Source organism: Dermacentor variabilis, chromosome 9, assembly GCF_050947875.1.
Source record: "Dermacentor variabilis isolate Ectoservices chromosome 9, ASM5094787v1, whole genome shotgun sequence".
NCBI classification, from domain to species: Eukaryota; Metazoa; Arthropoda; class Arachnida; order Ixodida; family Ixodidae; genus Dermacentor; species Dermacentor variabilis.
In genome coordinates this window covers 119,579,276-119,607,079 of record NC_134576.1, presented here as the reverse complement: position 1 = coordinate 119,607,079, position 27,804 = coordinate 119,579,276, and the positions used below count along the sequence as shown (strand labels likewise).

The window sequence follows — 27,804 nt, the reverse complement described above, 5'->3', positions numbered from 1 at the left end:
ATTCCTGTGGATGCCCATTGCCGACGGTTCTCACAGGGTTCACATAACGCCACATTATGCTGTATACCTTTTCCGTATGAAGAAATACGGATAAGAACTGTTTTCGGCAAGTGTATTTTTACTACTATAATGCATGTTTTGAGCCACACACAAGCAAAGCTTGCTTCGCTTCACTATAAGCAATACTTTGTCGGGACCCGCCTTCTTGGCTTCAATAGAGCATGGCCAACCAGATATCACATTTACTTTGTTGCTATATGCGATAATTCGTCATATTCGAGTTCACCTATTTAGAGCCGGGTGAAAATTTGTCGTAACGAGTTTCGCCTGTACTACAGCATCCCATGCTAAACTACCCACCACTTTGCGGAACTCTACTTTTCACTCTGTGCAAAATAAAGCCTATTTGTGTGCTAATGCATAAATAGGGTTTACTTACTATTAGGCTTTACTAATTTACTAAAAAGCACACAAAAAAAAAAGAAAACAAGATCCATCCCGAAAGTTTTAATGAACAATGATAGACAGGAGCACAATCACTCATACAGGGCAGACCAAGAACCCTCAATCGCGTTAGACTCAATGTGTTGCCGGCCACTGCAGCTGCAAGTCGGGGTTTTTATGTTTAAGACCTCCATTTAAAACTCGCAACACACTCTCAGGGGGAAAAAGAAAGAAAATGCCTATAACAGAGAACAGACGGGTGCAGGGGGCACTTAGATGACGAGTTGAACACTTTGTACACATGGGAATGCACCATGGTTGGACTGGAACACGAGCAAGAGAAGAAATGCGTTTTGATGAGAGAGAGATGACAAAGACAGACGAAGGAAGGAGGGGAGGTGTAGGCAAAGGGTGGGGGGTACACATGTTCGGGGCTGTAGGGTGCACAAGCGTGACGTGACGATAAAAACTACTTTTGTTTCTTCTTTTGAAGAGTCTGATAAATACAACTACTATGTTCCCACACACGCGATGGCTTCTTCGCCACGGTTTGCACCATCGCTGGGAGTGGCTGTTTCCATCCTCTCAGCAGGCTATAATGGAGCGTGTGATAAAAAAAAAATGTCCGTTTGCGTCCCCTCCTCCTTGCATGAAATGTGAGCGGAAGGCGTACTCCCTGCAAAAGAAGTGAAAACAGCCTTTAGCAGATCAGTGCAAACTAATCGATACACACATCAATAGCCATAAACTAATAAGTAACGAACGTCTAAAGGCCGGCAAGGATTGCTGTATACAATCTTCAGCTGATCTTGGAGTATTCACTCAAGCTTTCTCAAGTTTGCCGAAGTTTGGAAACACTGAGAAGGCACAACAACTGTTCCTGCTCCAAATGCTCTGCCAAGGATTAATTTAAACAAGTTAATCACGGGCTTTATATAACAATTTATCCTAAACTTTCAAGGTATTTACTAGTAGTAGTATAGAAGTTAATCATATCAAGGTTTACCTGTACTAATGCAGCGCCTACATGCTACAATAGGTTAGTTTTACAGTTCTTACAACTTAATTAGCACATATTTTTTTAATTAGTAGATTATGCATTTTGATTTATCGTGCAAATGATGTTCAAGTTTGAATTCTAGAAGAGTTGACTGTTGGGCTAGTTGGTCGCCCATATTTGAAGTAGTAGCTTAGCACGAATAAAACCATGGACACAAGAAAGATGGACAAGGACAAGCGCTTGTCCTCGTCCGTCTTTCTTGTGTCCATGGTTTTATTCGTGCTAAGCTACTACTTCAAGTTTGAAGACTAGAATTTTGCTATCTGCCACAGGCAACTTAAAACATTTCTTCTGAGTTTAAAAAACGAAACAGCCAGCAAATAATGACTATACTTTGCTACATCTAGCTATGCCAAACTTCATATTCTTTACTATACTTGGTATACTAGACTTACCCCCGCATTCATAAATGCACTTTAGCTTGACGCCCATGCTTGACGACATAAATGATGCCTGTCATGAATGCGTCGAAGGAAACACAATGAGTGCATTGGGTGTGCTCACATCAGGTGCAACTTACATCAAGTCAAGCATGAGGCTCAAGTTAAGATGCATAAGACCCACACCACCAATTAGAAAAGCCCTGGAGAAAAAAAACAAAAAACACTCACATATACCCTGCATAAAACAACGCTAAAGTTCTTGCAAAAGGTCTCCCCCCACCTCTTCGGCGATACCGATAAAGGTGGAGTCACAACAGTGCGATCCCAGACGAATCAGATACTTGACATGTGACGTGAATCAGATAACTTTGCAGCTAACGTTCACATGACAAAGTATCACGGCGCGATAAGAGCAGCTCTCGCACAGGCAACGGAGCAAACGTGACCGAGCCGTATTGTGAAGCGCTTTGTGCAGACTGAGGGAACACTGTGTGCACTGGTGAAATACGTACGGTCCCGTGATATATGCAATCTGCAAGCACCATTCGTAACTTTATCATCAACTTCTGCTATGCGAGAACGGCTGTTGAGCACAGCTCATCGTGATCTGGGTTACGGTTTGCCAGCACTATTTGCGCTATTTGCTAATTACTAAAAGCAAAATGGCAATCCGTAAAGAGGAGAATGGGCGACTACGAAGAGAAGAGGGGAGAAGGTGGAGTTCCCCAGGAGATAACAAAACTAAATTACAGAGAACCCAGCTTTGTACCTTTGTACTTGATTTTATGTTTTGTTTGTGGTAACCACTGCTGCATGGGCCCAAAGATAGCCAGGAGTATCAGTTAAAAAAAAAAGATAAAAGAAAATTAAGATAAAATAAATAGATTATAAAGATAAATTAAAAAAAAAGATAAAGGAAAATTAAAAAATGGCGTGTGCCGCACCACCGTGAAGCCACACTTACAAGGCTGAATTTGTATATAACACACACATCTACTTTACTGCTAAATTTTTTTGCATTTTTGTTGTGGGTTATACGCATTGGTAACCTCCAGCAACACAAAGGGAAGGGTGATATAGCAAAGTGTGGATGAACTCTTTAATATCTGGCACTGTAAAACATGCAGTAGAGGGTCTAAAAAAAAAATCAACAAGGGGAACAACAAAGCGTTGAACTAAGCTACATGCAGTCGCACCACACACTCACCTCCAGTTCAAGGCTTTGCATCTTTATCTGACGTTGAGGTGTCCATCTTTTTGTCGTCCTTATCTGCAAAGCAATAAATGAAGAGAGAACCAGGCATCATCAACAATCTGAATTTAAGCTAGGCTGTCATTCTGTCAAGCTAGCTGCACAACCTATTTATTCTACTAGTACTAAAATATGGTGTGGAAACTCAACATGGAAGCTTGAGAAGCCAAAGACCGTGCAATGAAGCAATGGAACGAAAACAATAAGGCACAACGTTAAGACAGCAGTGTAGATTATCAAGCAGGGGCCGGGTCCCCAATAGTTGAGTATAAGACTTGGGCAGGGAATGTATGCATAGAGCATGTAACCGATGGTCTACAGTCCGCTTCCGTTAATTTGACTCTGACGGGAGCGACGAAATTGATCGAGTTATCTGGCGGGTCGAATTAAACAAGATGCAGAAAAAAAAATGGCAGAACACAACGCTGATTTATTTGAAAGTATTTGCTCAGTTCTAACAAGCCCTTGAATCAAACGGATGTCCGCTTTCTATGTGTCCAATGTATAAATGATGTTAAAGCCCCTAAACAAAGTAGAAATCTAACATGTACCCAATTTTCAGCCAAGCAAAATTGGCAAGGGTTGTGTGTGGCACAATGACAGCTGGTTTTCTAAAGTCAGCTTTGCCACACAGTTTTGTTTAGTAAGCTTCGCCGCAATGCATCCCTGCTAGGCGGTAAAGCACACGAATACCACTAAGGTTGTTTTGGCTGAGTATCCAATTGCACCACGCAGGCAAATTTTGGCCCAATCTTCTCGAAAGAAGAAAAAGGCACTCGTTAGAATAGTGCAAATACTGTAATCAGACACTGTGAGCTATTGTTATTGCTTGAAAATCTTCCTAGTGCAGGTCGAAAATAGGCATTTCCGATGAGAAATGACGTGTGTTCAACATATTCACTGTCCCTTAAACTACACCGAGACAGGCGCGGCCACTTAACATCGATTGGCGTATATTGGTGCCGAAACGGTGCGGCACGACAATTAGGTTGGCTAACCTGGTTAAGGGGCCACTATTGGGGTAATTATAGGGGTCAGGTGTGCTTGTGCGTGCTGACTGGTCAAGTTCATTATCTGGCGAAATTTTACGATTGAAATAACGAAAGTTTCAGCCCATAAAAATGCACGGGCACTGGCCAGGACCTTCGGTGGGGGTCGGGTCAGCTGGAAAATCTAATCGACAGGAGCCTGCAGGTTTAGGTGTAGCGATGAGCTTAGAAAACCTGCAGGCACTACTTGGAATCAGCTAGCACAAGACGGGGTAATGAAATATCACTGGGAGGTCCTCGTCCTGCACTGAACATAATATAGATGATGATAATTGTAATACTCACCATCAACGTCTTTCTTCAGTGCCTGTGGTCCGTCCCCACCAGCAGGCACGGCCACCTTGACGTCCACGGCAGGTGACGTCCGGGCTTCGTCGTCACCGCCCGTGGGCGAAGGGGCGACCGCGGCTCCGCCCCCAGGTGTTGCGGCTGCGTTGGCACCAGGAGTCGCAGCGCTGGCCGACCCAGGCGCCGGCCCTTTGCGGTGCTTCTTGGGTCGGTGCGAGCGGTTGTCACGGCGACCGTCGCCCTCGTCCTCAGAGTCTGAGAACTCCTCGTCGCAAGCGACGCGCTTCTCCGATGCCCGGATGCTGATGCGCTCGTCTGAGTTGACCTTGTCCTCGTCCTCGCTCTCCTGGTCCATGGCGTCCTCGGGGATGGCTGCACATTAGAAATCGTATGTGCTGTATTTTAGGGTGTGCCGTTATTGAAGAGTCATAGTGATGGCTAAGTGGTTACTGTAGACGACTTAAAATGCAAATAGCATTCTTAGCATTGGTAACCCTTCTTTTCTTGTGTCTAATTGTTTTCGCGAAGCACCCAGAACTAATGGGAGCACCTGTGTTCTGCAAAGCTTTGCATTGACATCGAAGTTTTGAAGAAAATTTGAATAAAGGACCCTCGTACTGGAATCGCTTCTGTTGTTCAGCTGAAATAAGACTTGATTTTAGCATGAGTGATGACTTGCGCTACAAAAAAAAATACCGAAGCTTGTGACACTGTGAGGGCCCACTCAAATGTGATCCTGTTCTGGTCATGTTGCTCCCACAATGCTACAAAGTCACAACTTGCGCTCACTCCGTCCTGGGCACATGCGGATGTTTGGAGACTGCGTGTTTGATTGACGAGCGAGTCTAACCCATTCAGTGCACAATAATTATATTTTCATCTCAAGATAATGCTATTCGCATTACCTAGACAGTCATCGTAGGTGAGCTCTGCCCTAACCTTTTTATTACTTGGCAAGTTATTTACACGACTCATCTTTGCAAACTATTGCCTAAGCAGCCCTCGTGCCGAAAATTGTCTACTAAATTTACGAATACTAGACTACAACAACTATTACTACATCTACTGCTTATACCGTCATCTTGTATACAGTAAAACCTCATTAAACCGGTATCGCTTAAACAGTAGTTTTGTTTTAAACGTAGTAAAGTCAAGTCTCCCACTCAGCGGCCATTGAACATAATGCATTTTGTATCCGCATAAAGCATACCAGCCTACTGCGTACGTATCAGTTAACACGTAGTGTTTCTACTTTTCATTGTGCAATCACAGGCGTACGTCGGCACGGCAGAGCAACAAGCCTCCGATATCAGAACGGCCTCCAAGCACAAACACAAAAGGCGCTTGGAAGGGAGAAGCCACATCAACACCATTTTGGCGTCATGCCCGAGACTGTTGTGCGTGCAAGCTAGGATTCGCGTCATGCCCAAGCTTGGACAAAAACTGGGTGCTCAGCATAGAAGAAACATTGGTCATTGTTTGTGCTATAGAATGTGGCAAGAAGTCGGCGCTGGCACGCAAGAGGGATCTACCGTTTACTATGGTGCGTGGCATTTGGAATGTGAAGGAGAAGTTGGTCAGCAGTGATGCTGCGACTGCAAAAAGATGTTGGCTACGAGTTTCAACTTTTCGAGTTTCGACTTTATGGCATCGTTGCCTCTGTTGTTGTCAAAGTGTTGCCTAACGACAGTGATGAGGTCAACATGGAAAGCGACAGCACGGGCAATCAGGCCCTACAATGGCAGAAGCTGCGCGTTATGTCAGCCTCATGCGGTTGTTTTGCAGAGAAGAGGGGGCTGGAGGGAAAGCTGGATCGGAGCTTAAGGGGGGACACTGCTATTAAATTAATGTTCATCATCTTTTTCCATCAATATTAATGAAACTTTCCAGTCTTGTTAAGGTTTTTGTGCTGATTTCAAATATGTAATTATTTTTCCAATAGGCCATTTAGTTCTGAAGGTAAATGAAATTCATTGTCCATCATTTGCGGAAACAATAGAAAAAAAACTGCAGTACAAAAATTCATATTGGCACACGCCTAGGTACTAGAAAACATAAGAAACACAATGGTAGCAATACTTTCTAGATATATTAAATATTAGTAATAATATAGCCATTCAATCTTCACTGTTCCAATTGTGGGTGCCCTATTGTCTGATCTAAAGCAGAACTGAAAAATTTTAAAGCATAAATTCCAAAATCTGTTCCTACCCCTGTGTGCTTTGTACACTCAGCTACGAGCCACAACAAAAATTATGACTCTATCTGCTTTGAAGGCATAGACATCGCCGCGGCAAATCAGCAACAAGTCAAAAGTCGGTGTTTTGAGAAAACGAGAAAAAAGGAATACATTCACTTTTAATCAAAAGTACAGAAATAATTTTGCATTATTTTGCTGTGAAAGTGGCTAAAAGCCACCAGGAATGTAGTCGCTCTGACCACGGCCACCCAAATGCGGCAAAAACATCGTTTAGCGCCTTTCGCCGATTCCCGGTGGCTTGCATCGCGCGCGCGGCAAGGTTGTCGTTCACGCGGGTCGAGCTCCACGCCGACACGATATCGCCGCAACACGCGCACGTGATAACGATCTTTATGGCGAGGCCAGATTACTGTTCGCTTTTGCCTCCTGCGACACTGCCGCCGCACACTTTGCACTTGACAAACGACATCAGTGCGTTCACCGAGTTCTACTGAGGAAAGCGAAGCCTGTCTCGGCGTCGACTGGCGCGGCTGCAACGCCGTCGGCGCGAGTGAGCAAATCCAACACCCGCTTTGTTGCTGGCGTTGATGCAAGAACTTGAAGTTTTTTTGAGCATTCATCTCCCTCTGCAAAAAATCCGCACGCTGCAACATTGCAGTGTCACGCGGAACGCGGCCGCTGTCCGTAACGATTTCACTCATTTGTGAGCTGGCTAGGCCTACTTCGGCATCGTCCGCGGCTTCGGCATCATTTGCGGTTGGCGGCGAGCTACTCTCGATGCTTTCAGAAGGAATGGAGCGCTTTTGAAAGTTATAAGCGGATCGCTTCTTCTTTTTGCCGAACTTGTGCCTCGTGGCGAACTTCCCCGGTGGATCGGACATCGTTCGGCATGTGCCAACAAACCTACGAGACGCGCCGTCGCGTCGCCTGCGGAGTGGAGCAGACGATGGGAACCTCGCGCAGCCAACCACAGCACGCGCTTTTGGTCACGTGCGCTAGTCAACGAATCGAATCGCGCGTTCAGGCTTTTTTTCTCCCCGGATTTCAACGTCACTGGCGTACAGACGGAGTCACTTTTGGCGGGAAATTAAAGAAGGAAGGCTCCTCTTTCCAACGAGACCAAGATGGCTGCGATCGCGCGCATAGAAAGAGAGCTACGCGCCGCGAATAAAAGGGCTGTTTTTGCGCGGAATTCAGCTCACAGTGATGTTATAAATTGATATTGCGGACGAAATACTCTTCCCTGAGATTCGAAACTTGGTGAACTAAAGGAATATTAGCTGTAGATATAGAAAATTTCGTTTTCAAAAAATCGATTTTTTCGGAATTTTTTCGCCGCAAAGAGCCGTGTCCCCCCTTAAGCAAGTTTGAGGCTGCTGTCGTTGCTGCTAGGCCACCGCGGCATCAAAAGAAAATAAGACTTTTGTCATGCGAAGTGAATAAATACTGCATATTTTTTTCGCTTTCATTGCACTCTCGCTGAGTTTCGTTTCTGACACGTTGGGTAATCTCACGCTATCTCACGGCTACCGTTTAGCACATACTTTTTTCGAGCTCTGGCCAACTGTGGTTTAACGAGGTTACACTGCACAGAGTTTGTTTTAGGGTTGTTTACCCCCCCTGCAATGGCCTGGCTACCAACAGTTTTGCAAACAAACATATATAAATTTTAATTATTGTAAAAAAGTGCACGTGCAGAGCCGGTTGCTGTACAAATAAGGAGTTAGCACTCATTAAAACGACGGCAGCTAAGCAAAATCATGAATCTGCCAACTCACGTTGCATCTGGACACCAGGTGCATGCGGAAGCATGCGGAGGTTCTCGAAAAGTCGTGTCCTGCAACAGAGGGTAAGGACACAGTTTGTAGCAGTTCTAGTGAAAGACAAAAACAAAACAAAAGATTGCGGTTTCACCAGAAAGGCAAAGAAGCACTGATAGTAAGAGCATGCGAATACTGAATAGTAAATTTTGAATCAAATATCAAATATCAGAAAATTTAACACAGTATTTTATGCTCCCAAATTTTGCGCAGAAACCTCGGGGCTGCACGTGCTCAGGAGGCTACTAACATTACTTAACCAGAATCTTGCTAGCTGTCATTAACTTAGGTAGTTAGGAATCGTGATGCCCACAATGATGAACTCTTATTACAGGGAACCCCAAATTAGTCTGGAAGGTCTGGAAAATATTTTTTATTGATAGAATGCCTGTCAAATAGAATCAAGTGCTTTTTTTCCGACCTCTGAAACTGCAGAAGTAGCGAAGTTGTTCTAAATACCAACAGGGGTTTTCAGTTTACTAGTGGGCCATACTGTGCTTATGGCAAGTTTCTGTTGCTTAAAAAGGCCTTCTTTTCAGTTTCCTTTCAAAAAAACGAGGGTTTTTCGCTCTCTATGGCAGGCTATTTCCGTGGGTCAGCTGATTAAGACCAATTTGGGCGACAGACAAAAGTGAGGAATGCAGTTATCACGCGACTCAGCCCAGCTCCACACGCGCTCATCGGCTCCACACGCGTTGACTACGGTTGGTGTCAACGGTAAAGAGTTCTCAAATTGGGAGGCCCGGGGAAAGTTCACATGACAAAATCATGCGCCACAGCGCATGGGTTTGGAAAACCTGAGATGGCACCGGAGAACAAAAATGGAAAAGGTTTTTCTTTTCTTTTCTTTCTTTTTTTTTTATTGTGGAGGCGATGACGCATCAGGTTTTGTGAGAGTATGCTCTACCGAGACAAGCGTTGCCTAGCAACGGAGGCATGTCTCTTCCCTTTTTCTGCAACTGTACTAGCTAAGCGTGCTGAGAAATGTAACCTCCGTTCTCGGGGGTTGCTACACGGTCTCGTGAATCGTTGAACTATGGTGTTGTTTACACATGCTTGCACTTTGGAATAGTTCAACTGTCCGCCTCAAGTGAGAAAGTTGCGGCGCGCATAGCAAGGTATGTGAAAAACAAACAAACAAAAAGAGACATTGTGCTTTGAAAGGCAATATGGAGCTCCCTCTGTCGGTTGGTTTACTCGGCATCAGCGTCTATTTTGCGAGCACCACTCTTACTGTACGGTGCTTCGGTGGTGCGTAGCAGTGGAATAAATGGAAAATAGCAACCGCACAGGCCAAGAGTCAACAGTGACGTTTCCGTGGATAGCTCATACGGCATCAACTGATAACCTGATGGGCAGAATGGATAATTTTGGGGCTTTCAATTTAACGACCCTTTAGAATAACGAACAATTCGCCGCGGTCCCCTGAAGTTTGTTATACAGAGATTTCACTGTAGTGATTTGAGATGCTCTGTTAGACTTCACTGCCTTGGGAACCAGCGCAGAGTTAGATGATGGATACTTCCAAAGTGAGTGAAGTCCACCTGCACCACCATTGATTTAACAAGATACTTTGAAAGTGCTCCACCATACCTGATCTTTTCAAGGTACTCTGGTGTGTTCTGATTGGCCATGTTGGAAGGACTGATGTGCAGCTTGAAGTCAGGCCCGAAGTACTCAAAGTAGTCATTGTACGGAAGCTCTGCAAGAGGACAGCACAAAAGCAGGGAGCACATTTGAACAACCTATCAGTGATAACATGAACACTGGAACTTCACAAATCAAGCAGGAAGAGGTGGTGAGAATACACAACAACACACGGTACTGGTGAAGTCCTCTAAGACCTCCTTCTTTTCTCTCGTCACAAAACCTCTGTGGGAGACCTTGGTACGTCATCCAAAGTGGCCATGCTATGGTACAGTGTTGTTTAGAGGGCACCCAGCCATCACCTCGAGGAGGCTATCTGGCATGCGTGCTTAGAGCTGTGCAACATGTCCTATTGCGTTGTTGCAGGAAACAGCTTAACAAGCAGTGCATTTAAGTGCAAACGCCACAAAGTGCACATCTTTAAGTCGAAAGCTGACAAAAGCCCGTTAAATGAGGAGATTTCAGTGCAATTGCTAAATTCAACACCGATGCAATAATTTTCAAGTTTGTGAAGATTATTCTGGTAAAAATGCATGTACGAAGGTGGGCATGATGTCATGCAGAAGGAGGTCCCACAGTGAAAACACTGTAGGGGGACTACCTATAATATGTTACATGCAACGTAAAACTACCAGACAGTAAAAAATAATAATGATAACAAAAACTGTTACAATATAATACCAGCAGTGACACAATTATTAATACAACATTTAAACAAGTACAATCATTTATGTGATTGAACAATTCTAGTCATTAAATAAACAGTCATTATACCCGCAACTTGAAGTTAGTAAGAAAATTAATAAAACATGCGAACTTAAGTGTGCTCGGTTCAAAATCAATAGAAGTCTAGAATTCTTGTTCTTGCTACGCTTGGTACAGGTAGCTAGGTAGCTAGGTATATTCAGAAAAATTGGCAGCAGTGCATAAAGAAGTGCTGTCCCATTTAAAGGAACACAAGAGAGAAACACAGAGTCAGTTTACACAAACTGGTACTCCTTCAAAGCTCTATTTTTCCTTAATTCGGCAGCGAACCCCTCGAAGTATACGTCCGACAGCGCACTTGGCACTAATAGCGAGCTTGGCATAGTGCCAGAAACATTTGCCAGGTACACTTTCGGTGCAGAGTCGGATGAAATTTTGCAGAAGTGAAATTTATCTCCGAAACTGATCGCCCAAGAATGCCACCCCAAAATAAGTTCAGTCTCCTCCTCAGGCGATGATAAGTAGGAGAACTCACTCCCGAATGGCAATTCCTTGAATAAAGCTACCATTTCTTCTTAGGTTCAACTACCTTTACATTCACAGTTTTATGTTTTATATTTCACCTGACTGAAAAGTCAAACCTCGTGTTATAATCGCAGTTGCGTTACACTCAAGTAAATATGGTTATACAGCTTAACTTATCTTTATCTCCTTTTTAAGAGGTTTCAGGGGACTACAGTATGGACCACCACAATGCACAGCGGACACCCACCATTCGCAATGTCGACGCCCAGCGCGACGGCTGTCTCGTAGGTCCAGCAGCGTGCCACGTTGCGGATGGTGTATCCGCCTCCCCCAAGTTGGAGAAGGGGCAGGTTGTAACGCCGCACGAATTCGGCGCACTTGCCGTGGCCTTTCAGGGTTAGGTTGAAGCAGCCGAGTCGGTCGCCCGACAGGGAGTCGGCGCCACACTGCAGCACCACCGCGCTGGGCTGGTACATCTCCATCACCTTGGAGATGAGCTGCAACGGCACCGCAACGATAAATTTAAAAAATAATAAATAAATAAATAAATAAAGAATTGACTTGGCAAATAATTATCACCGTCACTTAGCGACTTTTCACTATATGTGGAGTGTTGTGGCCGCAACATAAAAGCTTTGTCCGCAAAAATCTGCCAGCACTGCTCTAATCCCACAGAGTGCTCAATGCACTCCGTTTCTGACAGCAACCTCTAGTGATCTCTTACGACTTTTGAAGCGAAAAGCTTCACTACGCTAGTCAACACCGCGCTTCACGCGAGCCGGTGTATGTCGGAATTGGCTCTGTAAGCATGTTCGGAGTCGGCGCAGGTGGTCACTGCCGCGCGCTATGTGTCATCGTTTGACGTTCGCCGCAAGCGCGTGTTTATCGCGAAGGCCGACTACTCGTATATAACTGCTTGCCAGAGAATAGGCGTGCGCATTTAACATGGAAAGAGAAGAGAGTGATACTACCGATACAGAGAGCTGTGTTTATGGCTGTACAGAAATCGCAAGACAATGTGCCCAACAATGATGAATAAAGAAGTTTAATAATCCTGCATAACTTATGGTATATATCATTGATAAGCAATTTGCATAACTACACAAGGCACACGTATAGCATAACCATAAACTAACCAAATCACATCCATAAGTTAAACCGTAAGCATAACTATAGGCTAAATCACAAAGCATAACCATAAGCTAAACCGTAAGCATATCCATAACCTAAACCATAAGCATATCCATAAGTTAAACCGTAAGCATATCCATAGGCTAAATCATAAAGCATAACCATAATCTAAACCATAAGCATCATCGAACCTTTTCGCTTCGAGATATCCAGGCTTAACTTTAACTAAGCCCCAGCCAATTTTTTTTTTAATTGAGGGAATTTGCCACATTTTTAGAAATTTTTCTTTATGGACATCGAATAAAGGCATGATGTCCCATTTGGTGCAGGTGCTGCGACAATAAGTTAGCAAATTTATTGTCCGTTATTTAATGATACGGCCCTCTGGAACATTATGCCCGAGTTTGGCCATCCTGAACTTACCGGCTGGAAGATGCTCTCGTACGACTCGTCATCGATGCCATCCCTGAGGGGAAAATTGACGGCATAGTACTTGCCCTTGCCAGCTCCAATGTCCTGGGCAAAAGACAAGGAGGTGGTCAGAGCTGCAACAATTGTTTAACAGGGCTAATCATGAGCAAAACGTGGTAATTACCAGTGCATTGCTTTACTTTCAGCTAACGGGGGAATGCTGCAGTTGTAACTACTTTCACTATTTATGCAGCTACAGTGAAGCATTGATACCAGGAACATGCATAAAATGTATTAATGGATATAGCACATTAAATTCCACACGTTTCTTGCCAACAACAGAGTGTAAAAGCAGTTTTGGCCATGAACGAACTGACCTCACCTATGCCCTTTCCAAGTTTTTAAAGAAAACGCACAACTCGAGCAGCCTGTTGCAGGGCTACCTACCCTGAGATCACCTGTGCCGGGAAAGTACTCCCCATACTTGTGGAACGAACACGTCATCACTCTATCCGTTGTGTAGAAGGCCTCTTCGACGCCATCACCGTGGTGGATGTCAACATCTATGTACAGCACCCTCTGGTGGTACCTGCAGATTTGAAGAAACGTTAAACAGAGACCAAGGTGAACATCTCCAACCACAGCAAGTTGATGTGGCTGCCTCCCAAGTTGGCCAATTTGGCTTTGTGCACTGTCGTTAAAAGGTGTGGCGCATCTCTGATGTGATCCACTATTTCAAAAATGGCAAGGAGCATGGCATGCCTTCAATTGGTATCACGACTTTGCGGTGCTGCATGTGCTAAGCCGTTTTTATTTTTTATTCTGATGTTGAGGAGTCTTATAACAGCTGCTAAAGTGTTCAGGAGGCATGCCCTCTAATAAAGCTTTTCAATTTCAGAACACAGTGTTTTGCTTTTTCGAAGTAGTAATTTTCTGGCCCTCTACCTTGAACTCTGCAGCAATACCAAATGAGAGTGCTCTTCCCAACATTCTCCATACAATGAATCCTCAATTATACGTCCCCAGGTCATGCAACGACCCGCATTTTGCAATGAATTGGTCTGGTCCTGGCAAAAACCCCATAGAAATAATCTATTAAAAACCTGGATTATACGACATGATTTTGTGTAGACTCCACCTCGTACGATGCCTCTCTTCCTTCGCCTCTCAAGCTTAGGGTATATTTCAGGTTTTTGACACTCCTGCATAGCTACAAAATGATAGTGTTTGTGTTACAATATCTACTCTTTCCACTCTTGCGACGACTGTGCTTGTTCAGTGTGGTGAGCTGTGCTGTCAAAGAGACATCACACTCGAGTTTGTTAGAGGAGACTTGTGATTTTTCACGAGCACCAGCCTTTGTACAGGCCATCAAACCGATCACTAAGGTAGGTGCGTTTGTGCTACGATATGAAACCGTAGACCACGCTTCACAGGCAGCTAAGATAGCAACAAAGTGGTGACCTGAGCTTGACATGCCCAGCTGAGTGAGAAGCATATATGCATAGGCCAAGCTGGAAGACACGTCAATAAATGGCTTAGAGAGCCCCTTCATGCATGCCATACACTGCGTAATGTGTGCCTGTGAGCCACAGTTCGGCGATACAAAAATCATAACACAGTCAAAGTACCAAACTGAGCAAGAGATAGTTGAACTACAGTCGAACCCGACTATATCGAACCCGTTTACATCGAATTATTCTATATATTGAACAATTTCTGGACACAATATATTTACAATGAGTATATATCGCAAATATTACGCTTACATCGAACAAAAATAGCAGCGACACCCGATATATCGAACGTCAAGCGGCGGAAAGCGCCCCCGGAAGTTGGCTTTCCCTCGCGGCGGCGGAGAAAACCCGGCTGCGCGGCTCCATCCAACCGCTCTCCCTACCGTGACCGCGCCCGACCGCGCTGCTTCGGACGAGCCGTCGGCACCCCCCCTGCAAAAAAATGATCCTGGCCCGCCCACAGCGCTTGCTCAGACAGCCAATCAGAAGCTCTTGAGCCCTCGTCGTGCAAGATGGCGAAAGTGCGACTTGTCTTGCTGTTTTTGTGTGCGCCTTGTAGGCCTTCTCCCGCAGTGTTGCCGTGATGAAGCGGCAGAACTTGCCTTTCGTCGTGAAGCTCGCAATCATAAATCGTGTCGAACGCGGTGAGAAGTCGGATGTCCCCGCAGAGCGCAAGATTCCGAGGAGCACTCTCGGCACGATCTTGAAGAATAAGGGGGAGATTAGGGCTAAAGCGTCCAAACTCGCAACCCGGTGCCCGTGGCGCCCGACCCGTACGCACGGCCGTGTACGAGTGGTTAATCTGAAATTGCTTCAGCCGTGCTGACTTCCGCGCGCTCGGTGATGACCGTAAATTCTGATGAATGCGACGAAGCCGTTGCCGTGTTGCCGAAGTTTGGAGCGAACTGTCAGAATTTCCGGAAGCTGTTGACGAATCAACGGTGGATGAGTTTGTGAGCGCAAATGATGTGTCGCGACCACGGGAGAGCCCGAAAACAAAGACTACATTGCCAACATCGTAGCGAGCACAAGTGAAAGTGGGCACAATGAGGAAAGCAACGACGGTCTTTGGCCCACATCCTCCGAAGTGATTGGTGCGCTCGCACTAGTCCGGTGCTTCTGCGCGAATGCGGAAAGTTGCGGCCTCAGCTGCTCCGACTCCTTAATGTGGAAAAGTGCGTGCGTCGCAGGCAGCAAAATTGCCAAAGCAGAAGAAAATGCAGGACTATATCGTGCGAAACTAAGCTAGTTTAATCAATAAAGTGATTTTATAAATGGTATGTGCTTTTATGACATCCAATTATTTAGCAGGCTTTTATCGAATTATGCTCTATATCGAACTGATAGGCGTTTTTTTGCGAGTTCGATATAGCCGGGTTCGACTGTATTCGAAATGTATCAAACTGATAAGTGTGGAAAGTGTACCATCCCTATTGAAACAATCTGTATGCATTTCAATAACTCTGAACAATTCTTATGGAAATATTACGGAATCCGTATAGATTCCGTAAGAATTATAAAGAAACATACGGATTTAATGCAATGGCATGGCAAGAAAAGGATTACCTGATCACGGCGTGAGCCCGAAATGGGAGACAGCACACTCTTATGATAGCAAAGAAAATTCAGAGGACAGAAATAACTGCTTCGCTTGCATATATATATTTTTTGACATCCACCAGTTATGTGTGTCCGTGTCCCTTGGTGCCATAAGCGTTTTCCCGGAGAGCAAAAAGTGAATGCATGTTTCAGTTGGATTGCAACAGGGTCCCAAGGTGTTGGCTTACCGGACAGACAAACGACAAGAGGCAGTTTGACAAGGGGCTACTGAACCGGGCTACTCACTTGAGCAGTTCGAGGATGGCCAAGACAATGTCGTTGACGTAGCAGAAGCCAGACGCTTCCGACTTTTTGGCGTGGTGGAGGCCACCGGCCCAGTTGATCGCGATGTCTGTCGCTTGTTTGTTCAGTTTCACTGCCCCAGCTGCCAAGAAAAAGACAAGGAAAAGAAAAGGCCTTATAAAGACACTAAATCAATATGAGCTCCCTTTATGTAAAGGCAACTGTGTTGCATCTTTCATCTTACAGTGTTTCATATTGTCCAACCGCAGGGATAGCGAAGAAGCAGGAGACACTACTAACGACAGCAGTGAATACAGTCGCTCACCAATTATTCGGACATACCCAATTATTCGGACGGCTCCGCAGCAACACCACTCGCCCTACAGACTTAATGTACAAAGACAACTGAAATTTCAGACACCTTACGGGTGGGCCGCGCAATAATTGGGGCTCCAACTGCATGACTTGTGCAAATTTGCCCACCAAGTTGAGCAGAAATGGTGATATTTTGGTTTTGATATGCCCCCTGCATGGTCATCAGCCCTGTCGCCGGCACCTTCTCAAAATCGGAACTAGTGAAGCCTACTCAATTCAGCAGTCGCCTACTGTGCCTAAGTCTTGGAAGAAGTCAAGCCAAGCCTCTAAGTTGCAACGGCAGTATTTGCAATTTGTCATGCAAGTTCCGCGCGTTCATGATTTGTTCATTTTTGTTATATAGTGAAAGGGTCCAGGACAACTTCTTGAAGTGTGGCACCAACTTCACTTTCGACGTCTGTGCCGACAAGAGCGGCAAGAGAAGCGCCGGTCTGTAACAGTTGTGAAGAGACTCGCGAACATTTGGCTATCACAGCACTGTAGATGTTTCTTGTGTTGGCAGGGGATGGATATTTTGTGCACGCATTTACTTCCGTCTATCTGTAGTAAAAGCGTGACAAAGGTCTAGGTACGGACTGTATAAGGTCAAAGGCTAGCATATGTGCACACAGCAATGCGTTTACAAAAGTGGTACTTTTACTTTCACAATATTTTGAGTGACTTGGACCGAACACCCCTATGGGGGACAGTGTTCCGGACACCGTGCCAAGAATGCTGGTGCTCGTAGACGCTCACGCATCCTGCACTAGTCGTGCAATGGAAGGTATCCCAGAAAGGGGCCATCCAAGAATATGGCACACCTTTTCTGGCAGCTTGTACGATAAGATCACTTATTTCCTGGCAAATCTAATATCTTGATCTTTCAATTATTCAACATTTTCAGTGGGCCCCAGCGAATCTGAATTATTGGTCGGCGACTGTAGTCCTTTCACGCTTAAGGGGGCACACCCCTCTTAGAAAAATTTTTTTTATTTGTGGATTGATTGCAATGAAACTTTCATGTTTCATTAAGTTTTATGCACTGATTCTAAATCTGCATTTATTTTTTCCATACAACAAACAGTTTTCAAAATATTTACAATATTATGTTTTTCATTTGGAGTTTGATAATTTCCCAAACAATTGATGCAGTGATAAAATTTAGCATACCAAATTAATGTTTAACATCTAAGGAATGTAGTAAAACAAGAATGAGTCTCCTAGGCCAATTAGGTGTAAAGCTAGGGGTGGCCAAACCCATTGCAGTAAAAGTTCCCTCACCTGCTTTATACAAAGTAACTTTAAAAAAAATGTTACTGACCAATATGCGCAGTGAAATTAGCCTTACTACAGAGAGTAAGAGTTTCTGTTTTCAGGGAAAAAAAAATTACTGTGCTAGCACAAATACAAACAGAAATATGTTCACTCCAAAACTGCTAGTGTGTCAAAATTGTAGTTTTGAGAAAATGAAGAAAAACGGTTTCAAGCACCTTTATGAGAACGAAAGCACCTCAAATTACGAAAATGCACCTGGGGAATAATCTGGGTGCATCCCAGATTGGTGCTTCTTTTTTGCCATCGTCTGGAGGCCTAGTGACAATGCCCGTTTTTTCCTGGAAGCAGTGGTGCGACGCAAGTCTTTTTCTTTGGCTCTTTTTGAGCCGGAGTCTGTCACATTCATATTCATTTCTTGAAGAATGGCTGTTGCTGCATATTCATTTCCAGTATTGAAGCGTAGCACTGCTTCTGCAACGGCTGCCTCCACAGCAAAAAGGGAGAAATGCTGCTCTTTGGAAATCATACTCCAGATGACTGAGTGGAACGATTCATTGGAGTTTTGGGTTCTCCCTCGCTTGCACCTATTCAGCAGCTTTACATCTGCCAAGCGCTCATACACAGGCAAAAGAGCCTTTGCCACGTCCGCTGGCAAGTTATACTTGTGCCTTGGTTGTGGCTCACCTTTTGCTGTTGCCGCATTATGACGGCACCAAGAATCCTTGCCACTTGGGCACAGGCTGTGGTTAGAGCAGCTGTCAGTTGACGTGACATGGTGGTACGTTGCCATTACCGCTCTCTGCATGGCGTCAACATCACCACAATGAGACTTGAGTGCTCGACCATAATAGGCACTCAGCCTGTTGATGAGGTCTGCTGTGAGCCTCCCCTTGCCACCAAGTCCCCGCATGCCTTCACTTTTGTGCTTCTGGAGCAGGTTTCGAAGCGCTGCACCCATACGTTTTTGTACATGATTGATGCAGTCTTCTTTCTGAACATCTACAAAGCCGTACACCTTTGCATCCTTGATAGCATTAAAAGTGCGGCTGTCACCGTCGCACAGCATGGTTGTGTACTTTACTTTGTTGCGTTCTAAAGAACGCTGGAACAAGATTAATCCAGCCTCAACTTCCATTTGGCCAGATTTACAATCGGTGTTCTTCTGGCACTGATGGGATTTCCTCCACCCAGCATACTCTTCAGAGTCAGGTGTGGGTCCAATTTCACAGCCCAAACAAAAGTTTGAAAGCACGACGTAGTCCAGGATGTAGCCGGTAAATAGCTCCGCCACTGCGCCTACTCCTATATGCGAAGAATGGCCCCGCGTCATCCAGGTGCCATCAAAGCACACAGCAATGTTGCCTTTGTGTCCAAAACACAAGTTTTCGTAAAGTGCAACCGCTTTTTCTGCGCACTGCACCATAACAGCCTCAGCTGCACGCGTCGCACCGGGGTTCAGAGTTTTTTTCAAATGCTGCTGAAACGTCTTGTTGTGGAGACCTCGGCCAGACAGGCCCATCGCTGCGAAAATGTCATTCATGGCTGTCTGGCCGTTACCTGTTGCGAGCATCGCACGCCCGGCAAGGATATTAATTTCAAACGGGTTGCATTTCTTTTCACCCTGTACCCGTCGCGAACTCCACTCAGTCGCTACCTCACCGCACCTCTCGCAGATCAGCATCAGTTTCACTGCGAGGCCGTACTCGCGATCTCCTGTCACCATCTCCGCGCGTCCTTGACAAGTCTGGCAGCGCAAAAAGCCAAGGAGGGAGTTTATCGCACGCATGTCGACGGCAGTAAACGCTGCCTTACGTTCGTCTGTTACCGACGCTGCCGCGCCGTCGAGGTCCGTGAATGGCTCCATCTTTCGCGTCGTTGCTGCCGTCGACGCAAGCCGCTCGAGCGTAGCCTTTTCACGAGCGCTTGCCTCCCTTACGTCGCTGTCGGTGACAGTTTTAGAGTCAATTCTCACTCGGGCGGACACTTCAGACGCGTCGGGTGCGCTGTCCACCGATGCAACTTCCAGCGAGGCATTGTTTGGTTCTCCGCGGCAGGGCGGTTGCCCGTCCGTGCGTCGGTCGGCGAGTCTGGCGTCCGCAGGCGTGTTGGCTGCACTGTCCAGCGAAGCATCGTCCAGCGAAGCATTTCCTGCTTTTCCACGACAATCGGGCGGCTGACGATCCGCAGAAGTGATGGGTGCACGGTTCAGCGATGCGTCGTCCAGCGATGCATTGTTTGCTTCTCCGCGGCTATCATGCGGCTGCTCGTCGGCACTTGCTCCTCGTCGGTCGCTGGCTTCAGACGGAAAAGAAGACGATTCCCCTACTTTCTTCTTCGTTTTCCTTCGTCTCCGGCCGAACATATACACCGAATGGTGCTTCTTCGGTCCCCCTGGCATAGTTCCGTGCAGTACCGAGGACTCGCTCAAAATGGCGGCATGTGCAGTGCTCATGCCAGGGCAACCGGCGTAAGCCTATCAGATGGTGCCATTCGGGTCACGTGCTTTTTCCGACCAATAAGAACGCGCGTTCAAGAAAACTTTGCGCTTGTTTTATTTTACTGCGGCTGGCACATGGTGGCTGGCCGAGAGAGGAAGGGAAGCCAGACGCGCGAGCTTTCAAACAAGACCAAGATGGCATAGGTGCGGCTTTTCGTTTTTGCGCGGCGCGCGGTCGTAACTAGCGCTGTTTGTCCACAATTTAAAGGGCGCTTTTAGAAACTACACTATTTTAAATCGACATTACGGCGCAATTACGCATAAGATTTAAATGGAAATTTGCTCAAAGGTGCAGAATTATGCCATGAATCCAAAAATGAAAAGATTGAAAATCGGGCTTTTTGACCGATTTTCGGTCCCAAAGAGCCGTGTCTCCCCTTAAACAAGATTTTAAATATAATAATAGGAGAGAGAATACGAAGAAGAAAAGAAAGAAAGGAAGACAGAAAGAAGGAAGTAATAATCAGAACAGGACAATCAGCTTTGAAATAAAACAGCCAAAATTGCATAACGATCTTGCGAGCCCCAACTTACCTACGGAGCCACCTGTGGAGAGCTGGCAGAATTCATACAGGCCGTCGAAAACAGGACAGTCCTCACCAACATTGACTGCAAGCAAGAGCAAGAGAAATACAAAGTTGTGACACAATCTACAAATGAAATGGGGACTGAAAAATTGAGTTTTAGTAAATAAAAATAAAACGAGTTAGTGACTGAAAAACAAGTTAAAATGAAAGAAAATGCGAAAAACCAATTAAGCGAGGTGGCTATAAAAGTTACAATACTGCAATGCAGCCTGACGTGAAAACATATCAAAGCTTTTTTTTTTTACTTTTATGTGGTTTTACGTGCCAAAACCATGATATGATTATGAGCCGTAGTGGGGGACTCCGGAAATTTGGACCACCTGGGGTTCTTTAACGTGTACCTAAATCCAAGTACATGGGTTTTCTCACATTTTGCCCCCGTCGAAATGCGGCCGCCGTGGCCAAAATTCCATCCCGCGACCTCGGTGTTTAGCAGCCCAACACCACAGCCACTAAGCAACCACGGCGGGTAAAATATATCCAAGTAAATCAAAAATGTTTTCCACTGATATCAGTGTGTAAAGAATATATATGCCTATAGCGAACATCCAATATAACAAAGTTATTTTGAAGTGACATGACACTATCTTATATTGAGGTTCAACTATTTCTGATCAGTGATGTCTTTTTGTACCTGCTCTTGCCTCTCGGGACGGTGCAAGAATTCTTATCACCCAAACACATCTTGCTTTTTTCTTTTGCACCGGCAGCGAAGCTACTACATATCATGCAAGCTGATGTGTGCTAAAGTAGAAAAGTTTCGAATTGTCACGGCACACCGAAGATGACGGAAGGCATGGAATACAGATATAAGGCTACCCATGGAAGCAGACGTGGCAAAAACCTTGCAGATCTTGCAGACAAGATCTTGCAGACGTGGCAAAAATGGGTCGCATGATTGGTGGCTCCTGATAAACTTGCAAGGTGTCTAAAAACGGCCAACAAGTTCCATGATATAGCACAAAGCAAAATATTAATTTTTTTATGGAGGGGGGGGGAGCACGAGAAGGGGCGGGGTGGAGTCAAGGCAGGGCGGCAGAGGTCGCCTTGGCAACGGGAATGCAACAGATGCATCAGCGTGGCTGCTCTGCCGGCCTGACAACAGTCAGTGTATGGCGCTACCAGTGCATCAGCGATTGCTCAGCGAAACCTCGTGATAGCAAGTATATGTTCAAAAGCAAGTAACTGAGAATACCACTCCATCGCAGTGCCACCATAGCTAACCCGTTGCATGGCGCACACTTTATTCTGTTGTTTGAAACAGAACAGTGCGGTTTTGACGGGGACAAGCAGGGAGAAACGACACGGACGAGCGCCGAGTTGCAAGTCAGCGCTCATCCGTGTCGTTTCGCCCTGCTTGTCCCCGTCAAAACGGCGCTGTTCTATTTTAAATATGGCTTACCAACTCGCCCAAACGTCCGTTTCATTCTGTTGGCTATGCGATTACGCAGCCTTGAGCAAGGCTTGCCAAAGCAGGTTAAGAATTTGGACAGTAAAGTTTCACTTTGCAATGCATTCCCCATCTGTGCTGTCTCATTCTACAACAATCTAATTCTATGCAAAAGTGAATTTATTCTTTTTTTTGCTTTCTCCGCCAACTTCATTATTGCGAGCTTCAACTGTATGATAGCCCCTTCCCTCATAATGCTTCCTTGAAAATTGAAAATAAATTGCATAGTTCAACATCCTAAAGCAACACACCAGCTAGAAAAGATGCATTATGGAAGGCTCCGATTTAACTTTAAGCACTTCTGGTTTTTGCATTCTGCCCCCATCGGAACATGGATGCTCCGCCAACACAGCACATAATAATGCTTCCGCAAGGGAAGCATGGAAGGTAAAAAAAAAAATGTTTTTGGACTACAGTGAAGCAGCGATGGGTAAACAATGACAAAGTGTAAGACAAGGCACTTACATCTCTGCATCTGTTTGTTGTACTCGGACATGTTGTCGGGCCGGATGCTACGCAGGAAGCGAATGTAGTCATCACTGTGGTACTTGGTCATCTCCTCCTGTGTTGCCTTGTGTGGCCGCTGTACGAGTGAGATAAGAAGGCAAAAGATTAGCAATGTCCAAAACGGAACGGTTTCATCACAATGCTTTCAACACAGAGGCAATGACTATTCCGCTCTAAATACAGAATTAGCACAAAGGCACGCTGATACATGCACATCTATTTGCACAAAGTGAATTACGCATCCATCCTTGCACGCATGATTCTTGCACACACCTGGATTCAGTGACAACGCACTAGCTCCAAAGGTTCATAGGTGTACAACCTGCGCCAAAAGCAATGTTTTCTTTCTTTGGTATAAGAATTGCATGCAATAGCAAGCAGTTCAATTTGTAATGAAGTGCGTGCTACTGACAAACCAGTAAAAAGATTAGGATACACCAGACAAAGAAGCGCAAACTACCAAATGTTTAATTTCATTGAAACATTGCCCTTCATACGGGCTATGTCAAGAAAAGGCGTGAAAACACCTAAGGGCATTGTCTAAAAACGAAAATGCATATACACACCCACACAGAAAAAAAAAAAAAAAAAGACAGGTTTCTTCGACGGTTTGTGTTATTGTTTTTAGGCAACCTAGTCTAGCCTAAAACATCGCCTCTTGACGGAAGCCCACATCCTCCCAAGACTGCTTGTAATGCATATTGCCGCGGTGTTCCAATTAACCCTCTTTCATCTAGCTCTCTCAAGCTACAGCGACAATGCAAGTTCATAAACATCAACCATTCTTGGTGACAGCCCAAGAGTTTTGCATGAGCTCAACCCACAAAAGTTCCCTGTGCTTGCATGCCCTCGGTGGCTCAATGTTCCAAAACACATTTTGTGAGGGATACCAATGTTCGAAGAAGCCTGCCTCCACCATGACATCACGGAATTGAGCAAACGTAATAGGCTGACACATCCAAACACATGCCCTTTAAATTGAACAGTGGTACATTTGCCATTGTACTTCCGAGGCTGTCAACTTCTTAGTTCAAGTGAAGGACTTGTCACCACAGCGATTCATAAGCCAGATGATGGAACACATCTAGCACAATACCCAGCTTCATTAAAGAAAGAAGAAAGAAAAAATACACTCAATGGTAGAGCAGCTTACATAGATTTCCATTTTCCGGTAGAGCCCATAATTAAGAATCAGATTATGTGTCATCCGCATGCGATGGGGTTTCATGGGGTGCCCTTGGCCATAATAGTAGTTTCCAATGTCCCCTGCAGTCATGAAATGAGAACACAACGTCAGTGCACATTTCTAGCAAGATGTGCTTCTGCATTAAAACTCATTCGTACACACCACAAAGTGTGCCACCTCGTGTGTATCGAGTTGCTGCCACAATTGCCACAATATATCCCTCCCCGTTACTGCACGTACTACACTACGTTTCACACATGGCAGGCAACGCTACAAAGGCTAGAGAGACCTCTCACACTGCTTGCATCTGCAACCACAAAGCAACATGCCCCACATGAAAGAAAGAGAGAAATCTGCGCTGTGTAATTCAAAGCAACATTAAGTGTCTACCTTTATGGCGTAAAGCATGACGTACTTGTTACGCAGAAATTGTCGCATATACGAGCCTATTTACCGCCAATTCACACAATTATGTGACCAAACAGCCACGGCGCACCACTTGCGATCAGAACATAGTACATCACATAGGAAGCACTAAGATGCGGAAATAATGTCAGATCACGAAAACAAATGTCTGACTGTGTATTACTATACGCGATCTGATGTAACCTTGTGCCCATGAGTTGTAGCTGTAATATGTGAAGTTATTATTCTGAAGAAACTGTGATAGATCAGAACACTCCCCTGCAAACGCACAGAGTGAGACTTTTTATGACTGCACCATTTGCATACATTCCCCAACATTGTATGCTATGTATGAAAGGAATACTGACACGGACACTTTTTACCTGTCCCTTTTCTCACATTAAATGAAGGTTTAAGCACTAAAAAAAAATAATAATAAATTTTGCCGTTTGCCTACATAACTATAAGGGGCGTGCGGGCCATAGTGGGGGACTCTGGGAAATTTGGATCACCTGGGGCTTTTCCTCTTTAAACGTAATCTAAGCACACGGGTGTTTCGTTTTTTTTAATTTTGCCCACATTAATACGTGGCCACCGCGGCAGGAATTGAGCCCACAACCTCAAGCTCAGCTGCACAATGCCATGGCCACTGGCCTGCAGCGTTGGGCAAGGTTACAAGCACTCTGAGCCCTAGAAACGATACAGGCACGCATCATATTTGACTTAGCTATAGCACTTGTTTCTACGACATTACCATGATCTGGGGACACATAGATGTCACACCATCTTTGCACGGCGGTCCCGTGCCCTGCCGTCGCTGAATCGGTGAAAAAAAGGAAAATCACACACAAAATTCCTTATCAAATATGGCTCACAGCGATACATACTGAAGACCCACTGGTCTATGAGAGCACCTATCAGAAAGGCTCACAGGATCTGTTGCGAAATATTTATGTCCCAGGGACATGCATGTTTTGTAGCATGCTACTGGAATTTCACGAGATTGTCGAAGTGGGTCTCTAGTATCTATAAACGCGAGTCACTGTTGATAACCAATTTCGTTTGCGAAATTTTTTTTTTTTTTCTCTTCCCTGTTCAGTTGAGGTGGGGGACACGGCCTCTGGTGAAGGATGGTGCGACATGTACGTGTCCCAAAATCCTGGCCACGACTGGTTTTATGCCATCGCTACGCGCTGGCTCACTAAATTTCTGTGATTGCCGCGACGGCGACACGCAAGCACCACGAGAATGTGCACAGTATTAACACTTATTTTTTTTTTACCCGAGTAACGTCATCCTACTTAGGCTTACAGCTGCACATCAGGAAATTTCGCTCCGTGCCATGATGTCTCAATAACATCTGCGAGACCAGGTCCAGCATTTCGAGAACTTTAGTATGAAACTAAAATATCTTACACGTGCTTCCTAAGATTAGTAATTGCCAAGCGTCACCCCCTTACTTGCGACGAATGCATGAGTTTTCAAACTTCAATAATGTGTTAGCATGCCTCTGACAGGTCAACGAATTTATTTTTAAGTGACAAAAATTAATTGTAATGAAAGCCAATAGTATATATATATATATATATATATATATATATATATATATATATCACATTGATTCCTATCTTGCCTTCTAACTGGCGAAAATGAGTGCTAGCCAAACTTCTTTCACTACTCGAAAAGAAAGATTGACGTTTCGCAGAATTGCATCACCTTACAGCTTTCGCGAGCTATCGGTAACAGCGAGCGGCGAAAAAAAGAGAGAATAAAAAAGAAAGCAAGATCGAGCCCCTCAGCGTTAAATGATTCCTTTATCAAAATAGAAATTTCGCAATTTTTAAGATTACACATTGCACAAACCTTAGCGGCGATACCTTTCACGGCTAGCATTACAACTGCGCAAGCACGAACCAAGAAGTTTCTAATAGAAAGACCGCTTGCGCCGTAGTGCAACCTTTTCTTGTTCGCTTTCATGGAAAAAAAGCTTCGCTTTGCAGTTTCGCAATTAAACGGGTCGGCGAGCCATTGATGACAGAATACAAATGAAGTTTCGGTTCGAAATATTTCCGTTAGAAAGCATCTACGGCGAGCTTCCTTTAACTTCGGTTTAAAAACTTGACTTCGCGTCATAACCGCGCGTTAACTACATTCATAATGCGCGGTCAAAAAAATTCGTGCAGGGGGCAGTCCGAATATTGTACCGGTGCGAATTACTCGAGAATACCGCCCCATAACAAGCTTTAAATCTTACGCGAATTGTTACAAAATTTCGCGCCGTGAACATCGCTGTTGAATGCTTTCTTTACAGTTCTGTATCGGGAGGACGAAAAAAGAAAGAAAAACGGCACTTACGAACACCAATCGATCGCGCTGTAACATGGTTTCGAAAACAGTTTCGAAAATTTGGCGAGTGCGAACCGAACCGCCCAGCCCAGCTTTTGAAGCGAAACGCAAGCAACACTAGTAAATGCGGCATTCCAAGTAGCAAAAGTTCGCGAGCTGCAAACTATAAACAACGCATGCAATAATTTGTAAACCTAACACCGACTAAGAATGTTTACACACCCTAAACGAACTTAGGCGAACTTTACTGCCGAACTGGCGAACACACATTTTCGAACTTTCAGCGCAAAACCGCATTTTTTTTCCACCGGCTTGACGTTATTGCAACCGCCGGCTTTGTCACGAGCTAAGACACGAAACACAACGGACGTAACATTCTATTTGAGAAGCTAAAGAGCGAGTTTTCTTGTAATGACCGCGCGATACCTTTAAATTCGCCATCGTGAACAAAGCGAAACGTTTTGTCAAAGCCGCCGATGCTTGTTGACGCAAACTTCAGCCGGCTCGCGCGACAGTAGTCATTTGACGCAATTAATAAAATCGCACGTACGTAAAAAACGCTGCTACGGCTCTTCGCGACACCAGTAAGTTTAACTATTCACAAAAATTAACTAAACTTACCATCGTAATAGTAACAAACCCGCTTTTTTGAGTGCATCGTGGCGGCCATATTTGTTGGAGGTCACGTGTTGATTAGCGTTGTTGCAAAAGCGGGGCAATCCTTAATCTAAATACAGTCGGCGTAAAGTAAACCTTCTAAATCGTTTTCAGAAGCATGTTATAGAACCCAAAAATTATACAACTATGTAAATGGCGATTCCCTATAAAAATGTTGCTTATGACTTTTAACGCACAGATGACGCTAGAGTACTAATAGTAATGTGGCGCCAGCTTGTGGGACGCGTTGAATGAGAGACATCAAA

General features: G+C 44.9%; 1 protein-coding gene across 1 annotated transcript; it reads right to left on the bottom strand.

The window, feature by feature from the left end:
• Positions 1-492: 492 nt before the first annotated feature.
• On the bottom strand, positions 493-27,642 carry LOC142557374 (histone deacetylase 1-like). Its single transcript, XM_075669167.1, has 13 exons — positions 27,503-27,642; positions 24,098-24,210; positions 22,903-23,020; positions 20,935-21,009; positions 16,278-16,416; positions 13,363-13,504; positions 12,928-13,020; positions 11,621-11,870; positions 10,090-10,198; positions 8,455-8,513; positions 4,474-4,848; positions 3,095-3,157; positions 493-1,120 (listed from the first exon to the last, which is right to left on the bottom strand). The coding sequence occupies exons 1-12, from the start codon at positions 27,549-27,551 to the stop codon at positions 3,102-3,104; spliced, it is 1,578 nt and encodes a 525-aa protein (XP_075525282.1). The 5' UTR covers positions 27,552-27,642; the 3' UTR covers positions 493-1,120; positions 3,095-3,101.
• Positions 27,643-27,804: the final 162 nt, after the last annotated feature.

Coding starts and splice junctions, on each gene's coding strand:
- LOC142557374 (XM_075669167.1), bottom strand. CDS start 27,551: ATGGCCGCCACGATGCACTCAAAAAAGCGGGTTTGTTACTATTACGAT. Junction 13,505..16,277: donor GCCATCCTCGAACTGCTCAA/GTGAGTAGCCCG, acceptor TCAAATCTGCAG/GTACCACCAGAGGGTGCTGT. Junction 13,021..13,362: donor CCGGCACAGGTGATCTCAGG/GTAGGTAGCCCT, acceptor TCTTTTGCCCAG/GACATTGGAGCTGGCAAGGG.